Source organism: Solea solea, chromosome 1 (genome assembly GCF_958295425.1).
Source record: "Solea solea chromosome 1, fSolSol10.1, whole genome shotgun sequence".
In the NCBI taxonomy this organism is placed as follows: domain Eukaryota; kingdom Metazoa; phylum Chordata; class Actinopteri; order Pleuronectiformes; family Soleidae; genus Solea; species Solea solea.
This window is the reverse complement of record NC_081134.1, coordinates 33,824,379-33,841,946: the sequence shown is the minus strand read 5'-3', so window position 1 is coordinate 33,841,946 and position 17,568 is coordinate 33,824,379. Positions and strand designations below refer to the sequence as shown.

At 41.5% G+C, this 17,568-nt stretch overlaps 1 protein-coding gene across 2 annotated transcripts in view; it reads right to left on the bottom strand.

Annotated features, from left to right (window-relative positions):
* Positions 1–422: 422 nt before the first annotated feature.
* Positions 423–17,568, bottom strand: part of plod2 (procollagen-lysine, 2-oxoglutarate 5-dioxygenase 2) — a 31,541-nt gene continuing 14,395 nt past the window's right edge. The window contains exons 4-20 of one of the 2 annotated variants that reach the window (XM_058637962.1): positions 15,287–15,450; positions 13,245–13,357; positions 13,082–13,145; positions 12,640–12,737; positions 11,400–11,501; positions 9,558–9,683; positions 9,330–9,451; positions 8,481–8,585; positions 7,572–7,697; positions 6,133–6,274; positions 5,288–5,350; positions 4,098–4,211; positions 3,839–3,904; positions 3,542–3,646; positions 2,295–2,441; positions 1,397–1,522; positions 423–1,216 (exon numbers count right to left, since the gene is read on the bottom strand). In XM_058637962.1, the coding sequence (XP_058493945.1) occupies positions 1,061–1,216; positions 1,397–1,522; positions 2,295–2,441; positions 3,542–3,646; positions 3,839–3,904; positions 4,098–4,211; positions 5,288–5,350; positions 6,133–6,274; positions 7,572–7,697; positions 8,481–8,585; positions 9,330–9,451; positions 9,558–9,683; positions 11,400–11,501; positions 12,640–12,737; positions 13,082–13,145; positions 13,245–13,357; positions 15,287–15,450 (1,939 nt within the window). In that variant the 3' untranslated portion in view covers positions 423–1,060. The remainder of the gene's footprint in view (positions 1,217–1,396; positions 1,523–2,294; positions 2,442–3,541; positions 3,647–3,838; positions 3,905–4,097; positions 4,212–5,287; positions 5,351–6,132; positions 6,275–7,571; positions 7,698–8,480; positions 8,586–9,329; positions 9,452–9,557; positions 9,684–11,399; positions 11,502–12,639; positions 12,738–13,081; positions 13,146–13,244; positions 13,358–15,286; positions 15,451–17,568) is intronic. The other variant, XM_058638044.1, reaches the window with a different exon arrangement.

Below are 17,568 nucleotides of genomic sequence, written 5' to 3'. Positions count from 1 at the left end.
TTTATGGTAGAGTTTATGATTGATGGACTCGGAGGATGAAGAGACATCAGTGATAACACAATGAAGACTTCCCTCCAGACTTTACCTCCAGTTACTTTGCTTCTGCAAGAATTTGAGCAGAAGGTTGTTTAAGTTGTTGGGAGTATGAATAATGAGGGTCTTTAAATGCAGAAATCCATCACAGACAATAAAGAAGAACATTTTATTATTTTTTATAAAGACTTTATTTCTATTTAGACAATAAGTTAAAACAAAAACCGTTTTCTGAGTCCCAAAATCCATTCACACACACGTCTCTCGGAAATAAAATATCGCAGGGAAAATGTCAGAAAAACTAATGAATGTAGTCGATCTCTAAAAAGGACAGAAAGAAACCTTTCAAGTAAAACAGAATATTGAACTTCTTTCAAGCAGAATCCATATTGAGTTCCGCTGCTTTTGTTATTTATTTATTTTTTCCTTCTGTGCAAAATTACAAAAATATACTTATTTTTCACTGGGCACAAATCCAACTTGGAAGTAAAATCACACATGCATATGTTTTTAGGTGACGACAAAATCACCTCAACTCACACCCCAAAGATTGATAACTTAAAGTGTAAATGCAGAAACATGATGATGATAAGCACCAGTAGTAATTGTTGAAACAATGTCGAGTATTTTTTGTTTTGTTTTTTTTTACAGTATAAATGCATTTTTTGCTACGGCTTTACCTGAAACAGAAATAGCTTTCTGATTGCACAGCTAATTGCAAGGAAAGGCACCAGTGTGTGTTTGTGCATAAAGGTCATGATACAGTTCCTGTAAGTTCTACTACGGTCATGGTTTTCAATCGAAATCCAAATATCTGAAAGTGAAGTACTTTACCTTGCTAGCATTTTAGTCATTTGTGTATTTTAGTGTGTGAATAGTTTTTTACTCTACACTCTGTTTGACAGAGATCTTTTTCAATGCAATACTCCTTTAAGAAAGAATCGCATCAGGCAAAACATCTGGGGCACAAAAACAAGAAAAAAGCAAAGCCAAGTCAAAAGACTAATTTACAGTATCGTCGGAGGGTTCAAGGGTCGATGAAGGACACGGCGATGTAGCGGGTGCCGTTGGTGGTGGGCAGGCCTTCGTGGAGATGAGTCAGCCGCCCTGGATGCATGAAGCTCCAGCCTTTCCTCGGCGACTCTATGGAGCAGTTATACCTGTGGAAGCGGCAGCCCCCGCCCTGAAGAGGAGAGGAGAGGAGAGGAGAAAACAACATACATCAAACGGCCGTCGCAGACAGGACGATAATTGTAGAATAAATCACTTAGTCGAAGGAATGTCGCAATTAAATCAAACTTAATGACATCCAAAAGGCATTCCACTCCAAATGAACTCATCTTGTGTCAGACCGCTGTTTTACCTGGAAATCTGAGTCTTTATTATTGAGGGCGATGTTGATGGTGAAAGTCGAGGAGTCGTGGTGGGGCCTCAAGTATGACTGCCTCCCAGGCGTGTATTTTACCACAAAGTTCATCACAGCGTAACCCTGCAATGAGCAAACAAGAACACATCAATGTTAGCAGACAATGACACTTCTTTTCAGCAAGGAATGTCAGATGTACGTGTAAAAACCCATCCCGTGAAAGTGAGCAAACGTTTTTTTTTTCTTGTGGTTTCAGCTTTTGGGCATAATATATGAGCGGAGGGTCACTGTTTCATGAGGTCACACTAGGGCTGCACGATGTATCGTTTTGAGCATCGTCACCGGGATGTGCGCATGTACGTTTTTTTTTTTTTTTTTAACGTTTCAACTTTTGTTTTGCTTTAGAAAAGCATCTCTGAACTATTTAGCGACTTTACAGACCCCTTTTTTTTCTTCAAAATAACCGACTTTCTCTCATAAACCTAAATAGACCGTCAATTTTGCAGTGTTAAACATACATTCGGACACAACACTTAATCAACACTTTAAGAGTTAATTTAACACTGCAAAATTGACTGTGTACTTTCTGAGAAGGAAATGCACAATTCTGCCGCACAAGTGAGATCCATCTAACTGGCGGTGAAGCTTGTATGACCGCGGCACACATGCAGGGTCACAGACAAGCTGTGGATGTTCAGTGCAGTCGACAATGCGTGGAACAATCACTGATCTGTTTTGTTTACTTAGGTAAATAGGTTTAGTTTTCTCCTCTCTTTATTTCACAATTCGACACAGTCTTGTTCGTTCACAGATGAGCCCCATCTGGTGAGAATACTTGTATTTTTGAATATCGCAAAGTGTCCGTTTCTTTTCCAACACCGTAGGTCACACAAACCTTGGTGTAGTAGCCAGAGAAAACCTTTAGCGTGACAGGTGATATGAACTCCCGGATGAAGTGTAGCCACTCTTTATCGAACCCGATTTGCTTCATGTGGATGTCATCTGTGGGTACGGTCTCGTAGCCGCCGGCAATCCGTCGGTCCTGTGGGAAAAGAAAAGAGGAGGAAATGTATTTTTACACTACAATGACTCACCACCTTCTTTGTGTGTGACCTCACTTTTGAAAGTGAAGATGATGATGATGACGACGTGTCGATGTGTGCGTGTGTTTTGTCTCCTGAACCTCAGGCTGTATTTGTTGCCTGACCACATCAGACTTAATGACCCAAGCTCAGCAGAGTTACTCAGAGTACACGGTTAATCTCCCGGGCAAACTTTTAGGCACATTAATTACCAATTTCAAACTACATAAAAACAGGCCACATGACTTAAACGCCATAAACACAACATCATAATGTTTTATTTCGTTATATTTAAATGGCGGACCTGGAGATGACGCTCGTAAAAATTAAGCGCGTGTACAAGTGCCGCTATTATCGGCCGGGTGCGTCGGTGTGAGCGATGGCACTCGTCCTAATAAACGCATGAAAATAAAAATCTAATCTCGACAACAGGCCATTTGCTGCTCACTGGGTCTGACTCTGACGAGGTTATTTGGAGATAACGGCTCACAACAACAACAACAAACAAAGAAATGGCTGTTACAATAAGGTTTACAAGACAAGTGCCTTAATTCTAAGATAATTCTTAAGTTTATGTGAATTCTTTTAATGGTAAATGTTGCTTTTCTAGTCTTGATGACCACTTTTTGTCATTCACGCAGCACCTTTTCTGTCTCACATCATTCACACTCATTCACGTGCCACAGGAATCAGGACACATCAGTGTGTAGACGAGGGCTGAGCTATATGAGAAAGAAGCTTATTACGATATACTTTTTTTTACATCATTTGATATCGATATTATTTACACGATTTTGAACATGTAAATAGAAATATGACTTAAATATTCTATTAGCAACTTGTGTTCATATCATAATCAGAATATGTCTATTTTAGTGTCCATGTAAAGTTATTAACATGATAAATAATTACATGATAAATAAACAAAACAGTTGACTGATCTAAGAATGTTTTTGCAGCTATATTATTATTTAAAGATTTATGCAGATTTCTGCCACATGTTCCTATCAGGTGTTGACCTCAGCTCTGTGCGTAGTGAATCCTAGTTCATGGCACTGACCTCATGTCTGCCTCCAGACCATGAACCGTAGTGCTCCATCTCCTCCACTATTTCATCACAGGCCGTCTCTGAGAACACTGGGAACCAGAAAACATCTGGACAGGGCTGCAGGTCACACACACATAAAGAAAGACAAACTGAGAATAGACTTGACACCTTCGTCTGGAGCTGCACCGTCTAATGCGATACCCAGATACTGTATGCTATAAGCAGATGTTACGGTTTCGGTGCGACACTATGTCATTCTCTTTCTATCTTTGTCGACTCTATGGCTTAAACATGTGCATGGATACAAACCTCCTCCAGGTAGTTTTCTGTAAAAATTCGAGTGTAGTTTTCGTTGATGTATTTCTCCTTCCAGTCCTGTACAAAGAAATAATTTCAGATTAGTGACCTTTTTTTATTAGGGACTGTTTTCTTTCACTGCATACTTCAAAGAGCTAATCCCCCCTCCTACGGCACATGTCCCAGCGTGCCAAATACAGTAAATCACCCAACCTTATCAGTTAAGTTTTGTCACTCTGATGAAGTATGAAGAGAGGTCATGCTGACTCACCACAGGGTTTTCATATATCTGCCACAAGTCGCTGTTGTAATGGGAAGTGTTATAATTGGCCGTGGAAATGAGTCTCCCAAAGTCATGGCGGTTTGTTATGTACATGAAGAGTCCCTGCGGCAAACGGGGGAACATCAAGTCAGTTTCGCAAAAATCTCACAGGTAGCACTTCTAACAGATCTGTATTGTGAAAACCATAATACATGCAGGTCTACAATACATAAATCCACTTTAGGTTGCAATTTTGGTACATGTTTAAGACTTGAAAATTCTATAAAGGTTAGCACTGGCGTAGAACTGTAAAACAAAAAGAGTTACTTGTGGCAAACTACTAAAAGGCTTCATTTGCACAAAAAAAAGAACTCAAATCAACTCTGATTTAAGAGTGTGTTAACACACTGCAATCAATGGATAACTTGGAAGAGATCCAAAAAAAGAAACGGGTGCCAAATAAATAATCAAGGATTATTTATGGGTTGGGAGGGGGGGGGGGGCTGCAGGGGCATCAGTGGGTTCAGGAACAGGACAGGAAAGGGGCGGGGGCAGTAAGGTAAGGTGAGAGGATTGGGAGAACAGGAATAGATGGGGTGCTGGGCAGTTTGGAACAAAGCAGGATCCAGGAATGATACTCTATAGTGAAGCATGAGGGAGGGCACAGTGTAGGGGAGAATTTGGACTCAGTATCAGCCTAGGCTTCATAAAATGACACAAAGTTGCTTGTTTAGGAATGGTTTAACAACCATAGTGCAGAATTTACAAATTGTTTGTGACAGCAATGATTTAGTCCAGATAATTGAACACATGTTTTGGAGCCTAGTCTGAAAAAGGTCAGTATTTAGAGGTTGCAGGTGGTTACAAGTGTTTGCTGTGAGGCTTGGCTGTTCTCTGTAAAGCATCAGGACAGCAGGGGACTTGCATGTGCGGACCGACTCTCCCGTCTTCTTCCTCCTCCTCCTGAAAACGTCTTTCTCTTTCTGGCTTTGCAGTGTCTGCTTTTAATCTCTTTGCAATCTCTCGTCTTTTTGTTTGTATGGATTTAGCAGCAGGGATGGCAACTCAATAATCCCAAAAAAAATAAATTAATAAAAAAAAACTAAAAAATTTAGAGCCAACGCTAGAAGTGGCTTGTCAGTGCTAACCCATTGGAAACGGACGTTTCACAAAGCAGAATGATTAAAACAAATGGAAACCTTTGGGGGCCTGAGCATATGGAATGATTCCGGAGAAGGGGAGTCTTTTTCTCTGTGACTGGTCTAAAATAAAGGAGAAGCATCATGTAAATACGATAACATAAATCAGTGTTTTCAGTAGTAAGACACAGTATTTGTCACATACATGGCATCTTAGGAGGAGCCGGCATGAAAAAAGGAGCAAGATTCCCTCTGAAGCTGATGTCTTTTGTGGGTTAAACATGGGGTCAGTGCATGCTGGGGAAAAAAAGTGTCAAACGATCCAAAGAGTTTGGATAGGACAATGTCGTTGTACAGAGCTGGGTGCAGGCGTTATGTCAGTGACATTAAAGGGTTAGCATGTGTTTCAGGTTTAAAATGGGGCAGAAAAACAGGAATAACAGCGTTTGTCAGCACACCAGCCAGGCATCGCAACTGGTTGCACCGTCCGTGGTCATTTGAAATAGACGGCAATACAAAGTGATGGATGATTGAATACAAGTGGAGCAAAGAACCTTCACACGCCATAAAGCAACCATTAACAGGAAAAGATCATGCCTTGATGACTCGATGACAGACAGAGACATTTCAGTTCACTTATACTTGCCCAGTTTTCCCTCTTTGGTTTCCGTGAGCTGTTGACTTTTGTCAGGGGTTAACATTCATTGCATTTTCAATTTCATACTAGGACTGACATGCTAAATCTTTACTCTACGTAAAGAGCTTAATATTCTGTCCTGATACTGACATGTTTGCTTATGCATGATGTTAATATTTCGAAAGGAAAACACGACTCAAATACACCAAATTCACATTAATAATACTGAGACATGAATCCCTAAAGATGGGGGGCTGGGCCTTCTTACCAGTTCTCTAGCATTTCTACAGAAACCCATATCCGGGTCCAGTTTCTCCAGAACAAAGAGGTTCCTCTCTTTCATTTCGTTCCTCAAGACGCTGCCCTTGACAAGGTAAACATGTGCCATGAAAGGAATGTTCCACACGCCCCTAGAAACAACAAGACACAGAGAGAAAGGGGTGCTCATTTTGCAGTAGCAATGCCGGGGGAGATTTGACATTGTGATACTTCCATGACTACAGTGGTCTCGTGGGAATTGTTAAGACAGTATGCTGAGCCTTTTTATTCAGAGTTCCGTTTGCCACGTTTCCTGATCTGACTTGCATTTTCACTGCAGGGTGTGTGGGCCGAATGGCAATAGCTTCATCAGCTATGGAAAAAGTGTGCTGTCATACCAGTGCGATGCACCAATTTACCCAATAAAAAAAATCCTGCTTTCTCACCCAACAACCCATGTGGGATGTGGCCACAGTAAATTTGTTTTTTTTTTTGCTTTCAGCTTCTCCCTCTCCAGGGATCGAAAGCTAAATGCCCTTCCTGACGCAAACCTCATTTATGTGGTCTTGGGAACGGCACTTGGATGTGGCCCGCTTTGTGGCTGGGGTCATTTTAGAGTGTCCAATTGACAATGAGCTTTGGGGGACTGGGGCCCTTGACCTAGCGGGGATTCGAAACAAGCAACCCACCGGTTAAAAGCCTAATTCCCAAAACTGGGACACTACAAATTGGATACCAATCTCAAGGTTTCACAGTGGAGATGCAAATAATAAACAATGCACAATGAACCCTACTGTACTGCTTGGTGATAATGGGACCTTGGAGAAATTTATATTGTAAACTGAAGTAGCATTTCATTGTGTGAAAAGACATGATTTATGTTTCTCTATGAAATAAGGAAGGATGAACATTTCTGTTATTCTTCAATCTCTGTCATCATGAACTCGCACCATTGGCCCAGAGAGTCGTACTATTACTGGACGCCCCCAACATCCTCCACCCAGACACCAGAGCTAACCATCCCTGCTGGAGAAGCTGGTGCTGCGACAAGAAACTGATTCCTCCCTGCCTTGCTCCCTTCATGGCCTCGGGTGATTAAACCTGGGTTTCCACTGTGGTCAGTTAATGCTTATTCCTTTGCACAATCTGGGCGCTATTTCAGCTTATTTAAAACACATACAGAGTCAGTCCGAGCAGAAATGAATCTACAGGCTTGCTTTTTTTTTTTCCCTGTATTTTTCATGGCTTTGATGCTCAGCGCTGACACCGCACGGATCCGAGTGTAGCTCAATGACTCTGCATATGTGCATTTTGGGATGAAGCTCCATTTGAAGGCATCTCGTTAGTAATGTCTTAGAAATGGGATTGAGCACAATATTGAGAGTCGTAAACAACACCCGCGTGTGAACCACAAAAATGCACAGCCATGGCTGTATGTGCCCGACTTACATGCGTTTCCTCTGCACAATGTCGACAAAATCTTCAGAGCGAGCATAATAACCATCCAGACTCAAGGCTCCCCAGAAGTTGGACCACAGCTTGCCGTGACGAGTGACAAGAGGACCAATTATTTTTCTGTAGGGAAGCAGGAGACAAAGCAGAGAGATGGTAATTCTGTCAAAGTAGATAAAACTCAGTGACATCTCGCAGACGGCCGACCATCTAATGTGTGGTAAAGCCATATATGCTGCACCGAGAAGATCTGATTCTGAATGGATACAGATCTGTATACTGAAATCAGACCTGTATGTCCTGCTGGAATGGCTCGCTTCCCTTTAGTCTCATAACCCCAAACCACAATTAAGAATTTTTTTTATGATATAAAAAGCTGGGCAAGGTTGAAAGATGGTGCCGTTGGTTGGTGTATGGATGCATTACGGTAAACAGTGTGGTAAACTGTCTTGGTTGAGAGACATTGGCATTTTCCTTCCATAGCCTCTGTGCCAGTGAAGAATTCTCATGCTGTCTTTAAATATCCCAGAAATATCCCTTTTGCATGTGTCCAACAGGTCACAATATAATACCACAGCTACAATGACATCTAGTTTGTGGGAAGTGCTTTTTTTTTTTTCTCAGAATCACAAGCTGCAGAAGGAGGGGGAAAAAGTTAGCATATTTGTTTTTTGGATATTGAAAAGTGGCTTTTCGGGGTTTAGTGCAATGGACTCGTTCACTGTTTCCATGTGGCAGGGCAAAAACAGGAAGCCAGAGTGGCTTATTTTTAAACTTTCATCCACTCCACTGTAATGTCCCTGTGGTTGTACCAGTTGAGGCATGGTTCAATGATCGCAACAGCTACCAAGGAGGTCTGTTGAACAGGTTCCAGTGTTGCTGCCGTTCCCGTTGCTCTGTGATTACCTGTTTTGCTCGATGAGGAGCTTCAGAGTCTGTCTGTTGGTGAGCATAACGTCAGCGTCTATGCTGAAGTAGTAGTCGCATGTGCTCTCCTTTCGGCATTCGTCCCTATGGATGAATGGAAAACACAGACGTTGGCAGGGAAAGTAGTCATTGTTAAATCCGTAGCTGATTACAGTCAGAGAAATCGTTGGAAGCAATCGCCGCCAAACGCTGAAATTTATCAGCTCCTAAGTATAAGATGTCAATTTTAATTGTAGACTCTGACTCGCTCTGACTATCTTTAAGTCTCGGGTGAATAATGTAATTCGAAGAAGATTAGAGACTTCTCATAAACCTTAGACTTGTTCATTACAGGGATGTCCTGCGACCAACGTTTTCAGGCTTACTGTGCGTTTGATAGGCTTCCTCTGATTGAAATATCACCGTGACAACAGAATCTTATTTAACACCCAACAATGACTCAACGCTCCGTCTTGGCGTTAACGGCACCTGTGGCGCTGCCACGCAGTGAATCTAATCACATCCACTCGAAAAAGGGTGTTAATAAAAGTCAGAAAAGTTATATGCTGACCTGACACCATTCATCATACTACAGTAGATATACAATGCATAAAACATTACATTTGGGATTAATACCCAGGAAACCACAGCCAGATCAATGACATTAACATTGTAAAGTGATGAATGTGTCTTTCTGTTAACCTCCTCCTTTAACAGAAATCGTGCAAATTGTTTTCCTTAAGGCCACGATTAATCTGTGCCACCGGTGCCATAAACTGGTCTCATCAATTTTGTTCTTCAAACCACAGGTACAGAGAGAGGACAGATTTAGAGAAGAGGCGGACATACATGGCCATGTTCCTGGCCTCTCCTTGGCTCAGATTCTCTTCTGGTCCCACAACCTTGAAAGTGTTGAACACATTCCTGTTCGCTTCCCAGAATTTCTGGATGTGCTTCTCGTGGTAAACCTCCTGAGATGGGAGCCAGTGTTAATGGATTAGGACCCAAATACGAGGAGTCATGTTTGATAGATATGTAAAGAAAGAAAAAAAAACGAGAGCAGCTGTGAGGACTCACATTGTTGTGCACAAAAACTTTCAGTTTATCCTTGGGATAATCCAGTGTCAGCAGCCGCTGGAAGAATTCGGGAAGAAACGGAGTAGGCTGCTCAATGAACACTCCAACCAGCACATATGGATACTCCTGTTTAGATTAGAGAGAAGACAAATTATTACTCTTTCAAACAACACGTCTAGGTAAAAGACCACTGTTTACCGTAGGTCATGAAAGATTTTAACATTTCACTTTAATATAAACAAAGATGGTGTCAGGTAGAGTGTCCATGGCAGCACTTTCTTTGCTTTATTGACACTTAAATCACACTTTATATTACCTGTAGTCTGCTTTACAGGAAATGTAACTTCTAACTCAGACTGCCACGTATATGTCTTTTATAGAGGACTGCCCATGTCCATAATTATTGCTCAGCCAGTTCGGACTAAGATGACATACAGAAAAATGATGCAAGCGACACAGAGGACAGATTCAGAGGGAACATTTTCCCATGACACTCGGGTCCAGCCCACACGGTGGTTCAGTCTGGACTCCCGATCCTCTTGACCAGTTCACAGCAAAAGGTTTGGCCCGGGGATCAAAAGGGAGCAGAACCATCTAATTTGCAAGTTCCACAAAGGCAGGCACATGAAGGGAAACTCGTGAATCCAGCCAAATTGAGTTTAAATTGTTACAGAAAGACAGTGACCAGACAGTAGAGGAATGGGAATGGCAGAAGGGGACGGTGAAAATGCTTTTCGTTTCATTGAAACATACACCACAGTTGGTAGCAACTTTCTGGCAGAGTATTGGTTCTGGTGGTGTCGCATGGTGTCTTTTGTAGGATTAAACCCAGTCTTAAAACCAAAGTGCAGAGAGAAGAGAATGGCATTTACCCCCACATGAAAGAGCAGCATGAGCAGTGTTTCCACATGACCTGGCCTTCCACAAGTCTCTGTCCCAAACCGGAGCCGCATGGTGAAATGACATGCCTGCTAGCTTGCCTATTATTGAGAAGCAGTGCTTTTTTGTATTTATTATGGAAGGTCGCTGAGAACAACCTTCATAGACGTCTCTTTCATGTTGCCGGGTTTGTATTGAAACGTCTCCAGTTAAACTGCTGAAGCACATTTATTTATAAAGTCGAGGGGGAATTAAGTAAATCCTAGAAGATTGTTTCAGTAGGAGAGGAGAACAATTTATGGTATTAATAATGTGCTATTTATGTGTGAGAAAACATGAAAACGTGCTATTTAATTGCAAGGACGCATTTTTGATGCGCTGGAACACGTGTATTTTTAACGCAAATGATAACAGAATGGAGTTTATACATTTGAGGGCCATTCTTGACAGATGCAACCACACAGCTAAAGTCATCTCCTCATGCCTGCCATGCCTTCTGTCTATATGTCGCCGGTCTTGGCTGAGCTCTCCAACAAATTTTTAGCGTAACCACTATAACTTACTATTATGGACAAAACCAATACTGAGAAGCCCACTAAAGGCAAGCCTGGTCGACAGTGACACCCCTTTAAGTGGGCCCTTGTAAAAACCCCAGAAGCCATATCCTGCACCACAGCAGTGCAGTGCTTCCTTTTCCCCCCAAGTAGTTTCCCTGGCACTTATGCTCCTTTTAAAAAGGTCGAAAAGGACCAGTGGGTACATAACCTGTTATTGCTGGAAGGGGGAGTGTGGAGGGCACCAAGAGTCTTGCCTATCTGTTGAAACGGGCCACTGTGTCGACTGTCTAGACAGTCACACCAGGCTATATTTCATCCTTTTCTAAACGGAAAGCAGGCTAAAGACAAACTTTCCACCAAAGAGGACAGGAAATGCAAGGGAAATGGCATCACTGGAAGAACTTACTTTTAACTCAGACAAGTCCACAACATCATCATCACAGTGGCTGCACCCGTGGTCATAGTTCCATGTATTGGGTACATAGTTTCCCAAGTAGTTCAAGTACATCTGTGAAGGAACACATTCAGTGCAGGTGAACAACAGGTTAAGAAAACACTCCAGAGGTGCATTTCCATGTTGTGTTTGGAATATCTTTCCTTGGAATGGTACGTAATATGGATACTAAGATTTATTATGGGAATGTTGAATGACTAGGCACAAAGTCAGACTGAAGGAAAAATCATTTTCCTTGTTTTCATGTACACACAATCCCGAGTCAAATGTCCTCACTTCAACCTTTGATAAAAATGGTAGTTTAGAAACAAGTTTAACAGTTAGAACCAACAGGATCAAGGCTCTGTTGTTTTTTTTTGTTGTTTTTCTTTTAAACTGGGCGCACTATGTTATGGTAGTGGAACACAGCTGGTAGACAGGGAATTATTATATTGTTGTTCTCTTCATAAATTTCATCATATAGCAATCACAATCATGGCTGCTCTGTATTTAGCCTGCATGAATGTTGTAAATTCACTGACAACATGTAATTTCCATCACTCTGTGCTTTATGAATCTCTTTGCAGATTATTAAAAGACAGATCATTAACTTGATTGAACCCGGCGTGCAGACTGGAAAATAATATTAAGCTAATGGTCGTAGATTTATCTGGGCGGCTTCCAGCATTAGAAACCACTGTTAGGACATTCTGTGATCTGTAAAGCCTTTCTTCCAGATGTTGAGGCCCCTGGGAGAAATGACTCAACTGTTTGGTGGGTTTGGTTCATTACCAAGGAAGACCGGAGTCAGGCAGCTGGTGGTGGAGCAAGATGTGTTAAGAGAAGGAACAGGGCCATAATAAAAAAAGACATCTTGCTTTTTAGCTTTCTATACCCATCGCTCTACATTGAAAAATAATGAGGATAAATTGCACATTATGACCTAATTTTGGCCAGCGCTCCCTTCTCCACTGAATAATGAGGTGGCTTTATGATAAGATCTGGCAAGTATCGGTATTAACTGAATGAATGAGTGATAGTTGGATAAGAATCTATAAGGAATTGGACAACGAGCCAGAGAATGGAAAAGAGAGTTGAATAATTCAACCCAAAGCTGGTGTTCCTGAATGAAGATGATTAAATTACAAGTATCTATACCGTGCCATAAGTAATACTACATTACATGCGCACAAGACCGTTATTCCTCACTTACTTTGGTGTTTCCGTTGCCATGGACGACCACTGGCAGAGAGTCATATGCTGTGTTTCTGACTCTCACGCGGTCTGTTCCAAACTTGAGAAGCACTTCGTCTGCCAAAAGGAGGAACACCAGACATTTCAGGCCAGGTTATGAAAATCGACTTACCACATGGTCAAGTGCTGCAAAGGTTTATAATTTGCGGGGTTACGTTGCCAGGAGTGCAAGTTTTCTGAAAATGGAAGGCAATCTTTCCCAGGAGTGTGGGAGCAAAATGAAGAGCACAGCACAGGTTTAGGTGCACTGCAGCAAAAGTTGTTAATGCCCAAGTTTTCTTTCCCACTTCCTAGTGCCAATGTAAACCTGGGGCATTTAAATGACTGACTTTTTTAAATTTGACATAATTTTCACTTTAGCTGGAAACTAAAATATGGACGTCATTTTTGGGATTTCTCACCAACTGCCCCATTCAGGTTCTGGAAAATCTGGCACTTGTGGTCCAAAGTCATGTTAAGTGTTTGCTGAAAAACAGAAGAATGGAGACATTTGATACACAGTTGCTTATGCTATTGAACGGTGTTGTTTTGTAGGGAGTGTTTGAATTGCCACAATATACTCACTCTCTGTAAGGGATCCAAATATATTTTAGTGTAGAAGAGCTGGTCGTCGTCATTGTCGTGGAGGTTCCACTGTGAAACTACTCTGTTTATGTACGGGGCATAGCCGATTATACCTGCAAGTAATTGACAGTTTGTTAAAGTAAACAAAGTATAGGCCCAGAGATGTTTACAAGGTCATATACAACTGGCAGTCTCTTGTTGACAATTATACAGTTTTCTGTGGGCTTCATGGTCTAAACACTTCTAGTCTGGTTGCCTTACACAAAGTGTGATTTTTGGCCCAAATCCCAAGCACACAAGGGGAGGGCAGGGACTTTCCCCTCCCACAGTTTGTGCACAGTAAAGAGTGTAATAATGGTCAGTCGAAAAAGCTGAAATCTATATATTATAACAGTCACACTGGCTTTTTTTTTTTTTCCCCGTGTCCTCGTTTTTTCTCCTCTGGCTCAAGGTCACTGACCACAGACACAGATTGCAGGGTTTGCCTGTGTTGTTGGTGTGTGCCATTTTGTATCCCATCATTTAGGAAAAAGCCTCAGACACTGTAAACAAGTCGACGGCTAGGCATGATATAATCTGAATGGCAGGAGCAGCCAGGGAGTTGAAAGCGAATCATAATGTTTCATGCGATTCATTCGGTCAGTCGCTTGTCCACAAAATGATGGCTTTTGCGACGGCGACAGGTCCTGGAAAATGTTGGGAAATGTATAGCGTTTTGTCTCGAGCCTTGTTGGAAGAAAGCCACTATTTTGCTTAACTCTTGAGTGTTAGCCGTTATTAGTTTGTGCGTGTGTATTTAAGCCAAACACAAAGGTAATAGCCTTATGTACTCTGCGAGTCTTCAGTGTGTCTTCAGATTCTTTGAAACATTCCCCCAATGGTCCCTTGGTCAGTGTCCATATAGGAACACAGACTAAACCTACAATTTTATACGAACTGTAGCACGTTTGGGGGGAGGGGGCCAAGACAAGTCCACACGTCATGTCACTGACAATGAGTGCTAAAAACAGTCTCTGATCAGTCTGAGACAGCTCAGCTCCAGTATGGGAGGTCAGACCAATCTGAGGACCACAAGGAAAGCAGCAATTCGGCGTGCTGCATGATGGACAGGAAACAGCTGGCCCGTCCATTTGTGAATATACTGGTCCTTTTGTTAAAACATTTGCACATATGCAGTGCTTGTGTGCTTCATAGTGATGATCTTTTGTCTACCGCAAAAAGTCCCCCACATCCGTTCGCAAGAAAAACAAACCGAAAAGCAGAAAACTATTCAAAACTAATTCCTAAAGTAGGATTCAAAATTCCCCCCCTCGTTTCGAAATCTGTTAATGATGAGGCATCTGTAAGAGCTCACAGTGACACATCATCTCACCAGAACATCCAGAATTCAGGCTTACAAAAATGTCTCCCCATTAAAAGTTTTTCCTCCCCACTATCGTTGAGCACCTGCTCATGGGGAACTGAAAAAAGCACTTTTCCTGCTTTATATGAAATCTCCCCTAATATAATTGATCATAAAAGCACTGCTAGGATTTGACAGAATATATATATATAGATAAAATTCAAGTTGACCTGAGTAAAATTATGTCTGGAAAGTAATAAATAAAAGAAGTATCGAGGAGGAACAGGAGGAGGACAACAAGGGTAATTTTTCCAATAAAGCTTCATATTCCCATGAACGGCCTTCTGTTGCATCATGTCTTGAACAGGAAATACCTCAGAGAGGCAGGTTACAGGGAAAATGTTCTTCTATTTTACAGCAAAAGATAAAACTAGTGGTTTCATATTCAAACACTAACATCCGTCTTTCACAGTATCCTGCTACTAAATCAGCAACACTGAGTGTAAACGTGGTGGTTATTCCACCCCTGTATTCATAAACTAAAACCCTGCAAGTCTTTAAAATGTGTTTACTCAAACATTTACCTATCTAAATTTACCAGTAAGGTCATCTTTGCATAATCCACACAAAGTATTAACACAACCTCAACAGGTCAAAATACTACAGACTGTCTATCATATTTAACATTTTTGGAACCCACCCCCAGAGTTGAGGTAGCGCTTGCCACTGCGGACGGTTGGGTACTTGTCAGCTAGTCGTGTATCTGGCCATATGATTCCCTCTGCGGCGAAGAGCACTTTGTGATTGGCCTGTTGGAACTTCCTGAGAATCTCCTCTGGTCCCCCAGCAAAGATAAGATCATAGCTGAAAGGGAGGAGCAAAGACAAACCATTAACATTTTTATTTAATCTATCTGTTCTTATCTCCTGGACACATTTGTCGTTTTTGCTCGTCAGGTACACAGACGAAGCCTCCCACTTGTTTTAATAGATCGGTATCTAAACAGTGGACATTCTTCATGAGTGAGTGTTAGTTAAGGGCAGCATTCCTGGATTGGTATTTTCAAATGGCTCCCACTCTGCAGGAAGTTACCACAAAGGCACACACTATGTTAATGAAGCATGGCCTATACAGTTCTTTGACAGATTGGTGGAAAAAGCGAATGACCAGTTGGGGGGGTCTTGTAGTGACTTGTTTAAAAATGTGCAGTCATTCAAAGGGCACATATTTTTAAATGTAGAAAACTCTAAGTTTCTCTTAGGCAGTGATTCCCAAACTGGAAAATCCCTTAAAGGTACAGTCCTGTCCACTATAAAACCGTTTTCTACAAGTGCCTTTGATTCTGTATTTTCATGTACTTGAGTGCAACTTCAGTTTCCCCTATCCCGTTTTTACAACATTTTACATTTTTACAATCCTCAACAAAAAAATTTATAAGTAGAACTGAACTTCACCAAGACCCAAGAGTCCTCTTATGGTCTAGCCTTTCATTGAAGCCAACTCCTAGAACTGACCTCTCATCTGAATCGGCACCAAAGTTTTCCTTGGCCCGTGACCCGTCCCTCCACAAACTTTTGTGAAGAACCATTTCACAAAACAACGGGTGAAAACAAAACCAGATCTTAACAACGCAACAGCTTTGATACCTCCTCCCTCTTTCCTTATTGATTGTCTCCAACTATTGCTTGCGTCTGAAATCCCCTGCCCCCCGTATGTGTCTCGCTCACTGACTGGAGAGCCAACGGTTGGCTGAGCAGCGTTTTGAGCTGATTTACAACATATGCAGTTGGTCTGTGAGTTTCCTTGGCCGCAGAACCCGGAGCAATAAAAGCTCGAAAAAGCTACACCGTTTAGAACAAAACTGCCCTCTCAACATTAAATCGGATTTACCTGTTCATCTGGACATACAGTACATACCCCTATAGTGTGTCACCCATCTACACCACCTGAGTGAGACATGTCACGAGAGGGATGGAAGTCTAATGTACACACTGCTGTTGCCACATGTGGCTGACACATGTTCATGCGAGTTCCCGATGCCACTTGTTCCCTCATCAATCTCTGTTATTGCTCCAGTAAAAAAAAAAGAAAAAAGGACCAACACCACACGACAGAACATTCATCACAGTGTAAAAAAAAAAAAGAGTTAATTATAAGAAAAACTTGCCCTGGAACAAATTGGCTTGTTCTTTTTTCTCGTATTTGCTGTAATGAGTATGTACTTTATTTTTTTCAAATCCCCTTTCAACTTAGAAGTGTCGTCTTTTGTAATGAGAGCATTTGTAAACACGACCACATGAATTACATGACAGAACATGTCACAGTGTCCATTTTGTTTGCTGCATAAATATATACAATTGTTACTTTAAACCAAGCGTGATCCATAGATGTTATATACCTGTATCCGTTTATCGCGACAAAAGTAAATGCACCATTAAAATTCATTTTCCACATGCGCTTTTTAACGTGATGTTTTCAATGAGGCTTTAATGTCAGCATTGTGTTGGTTGGTGAACTTTGGGGAGTTCTGGGAGAGGCAAACTGCCATGTACTGCACATTTGAGTGCATTATAAGGTGTAATATATGCAGTTATATGCAGTTTTAGTGCAGTGCTGAACTGAATTAAAATGCTATTCAAAAGAGGTGGTTATTAACTTTTGGTTCCCAGAACCAATTTAATTAAGACTCCACTTACACTCCAATCAATAGCTCAGAGTAGAAGTCAGCTTAGTGTTTACTGAATGTCCTTCTGCAAATGCCTGCTTTTATTTGGGTCTTCCGAGTAATTCACAGTTGTTTTTTTTGTAAATGGTAATGGATACTTAGCCATCATCCCACCCACATAAAAGCAAATTCATCTCAAGTACTACCAGCAGTGAAGGGAGACAACAACAAGCTCAGAGGCTCAATGACACATTTCTGTTTAATCTAAATTTGAGAACGTGGACAGAATGTCAGTCAAATTGTGACTGAATCAGAAG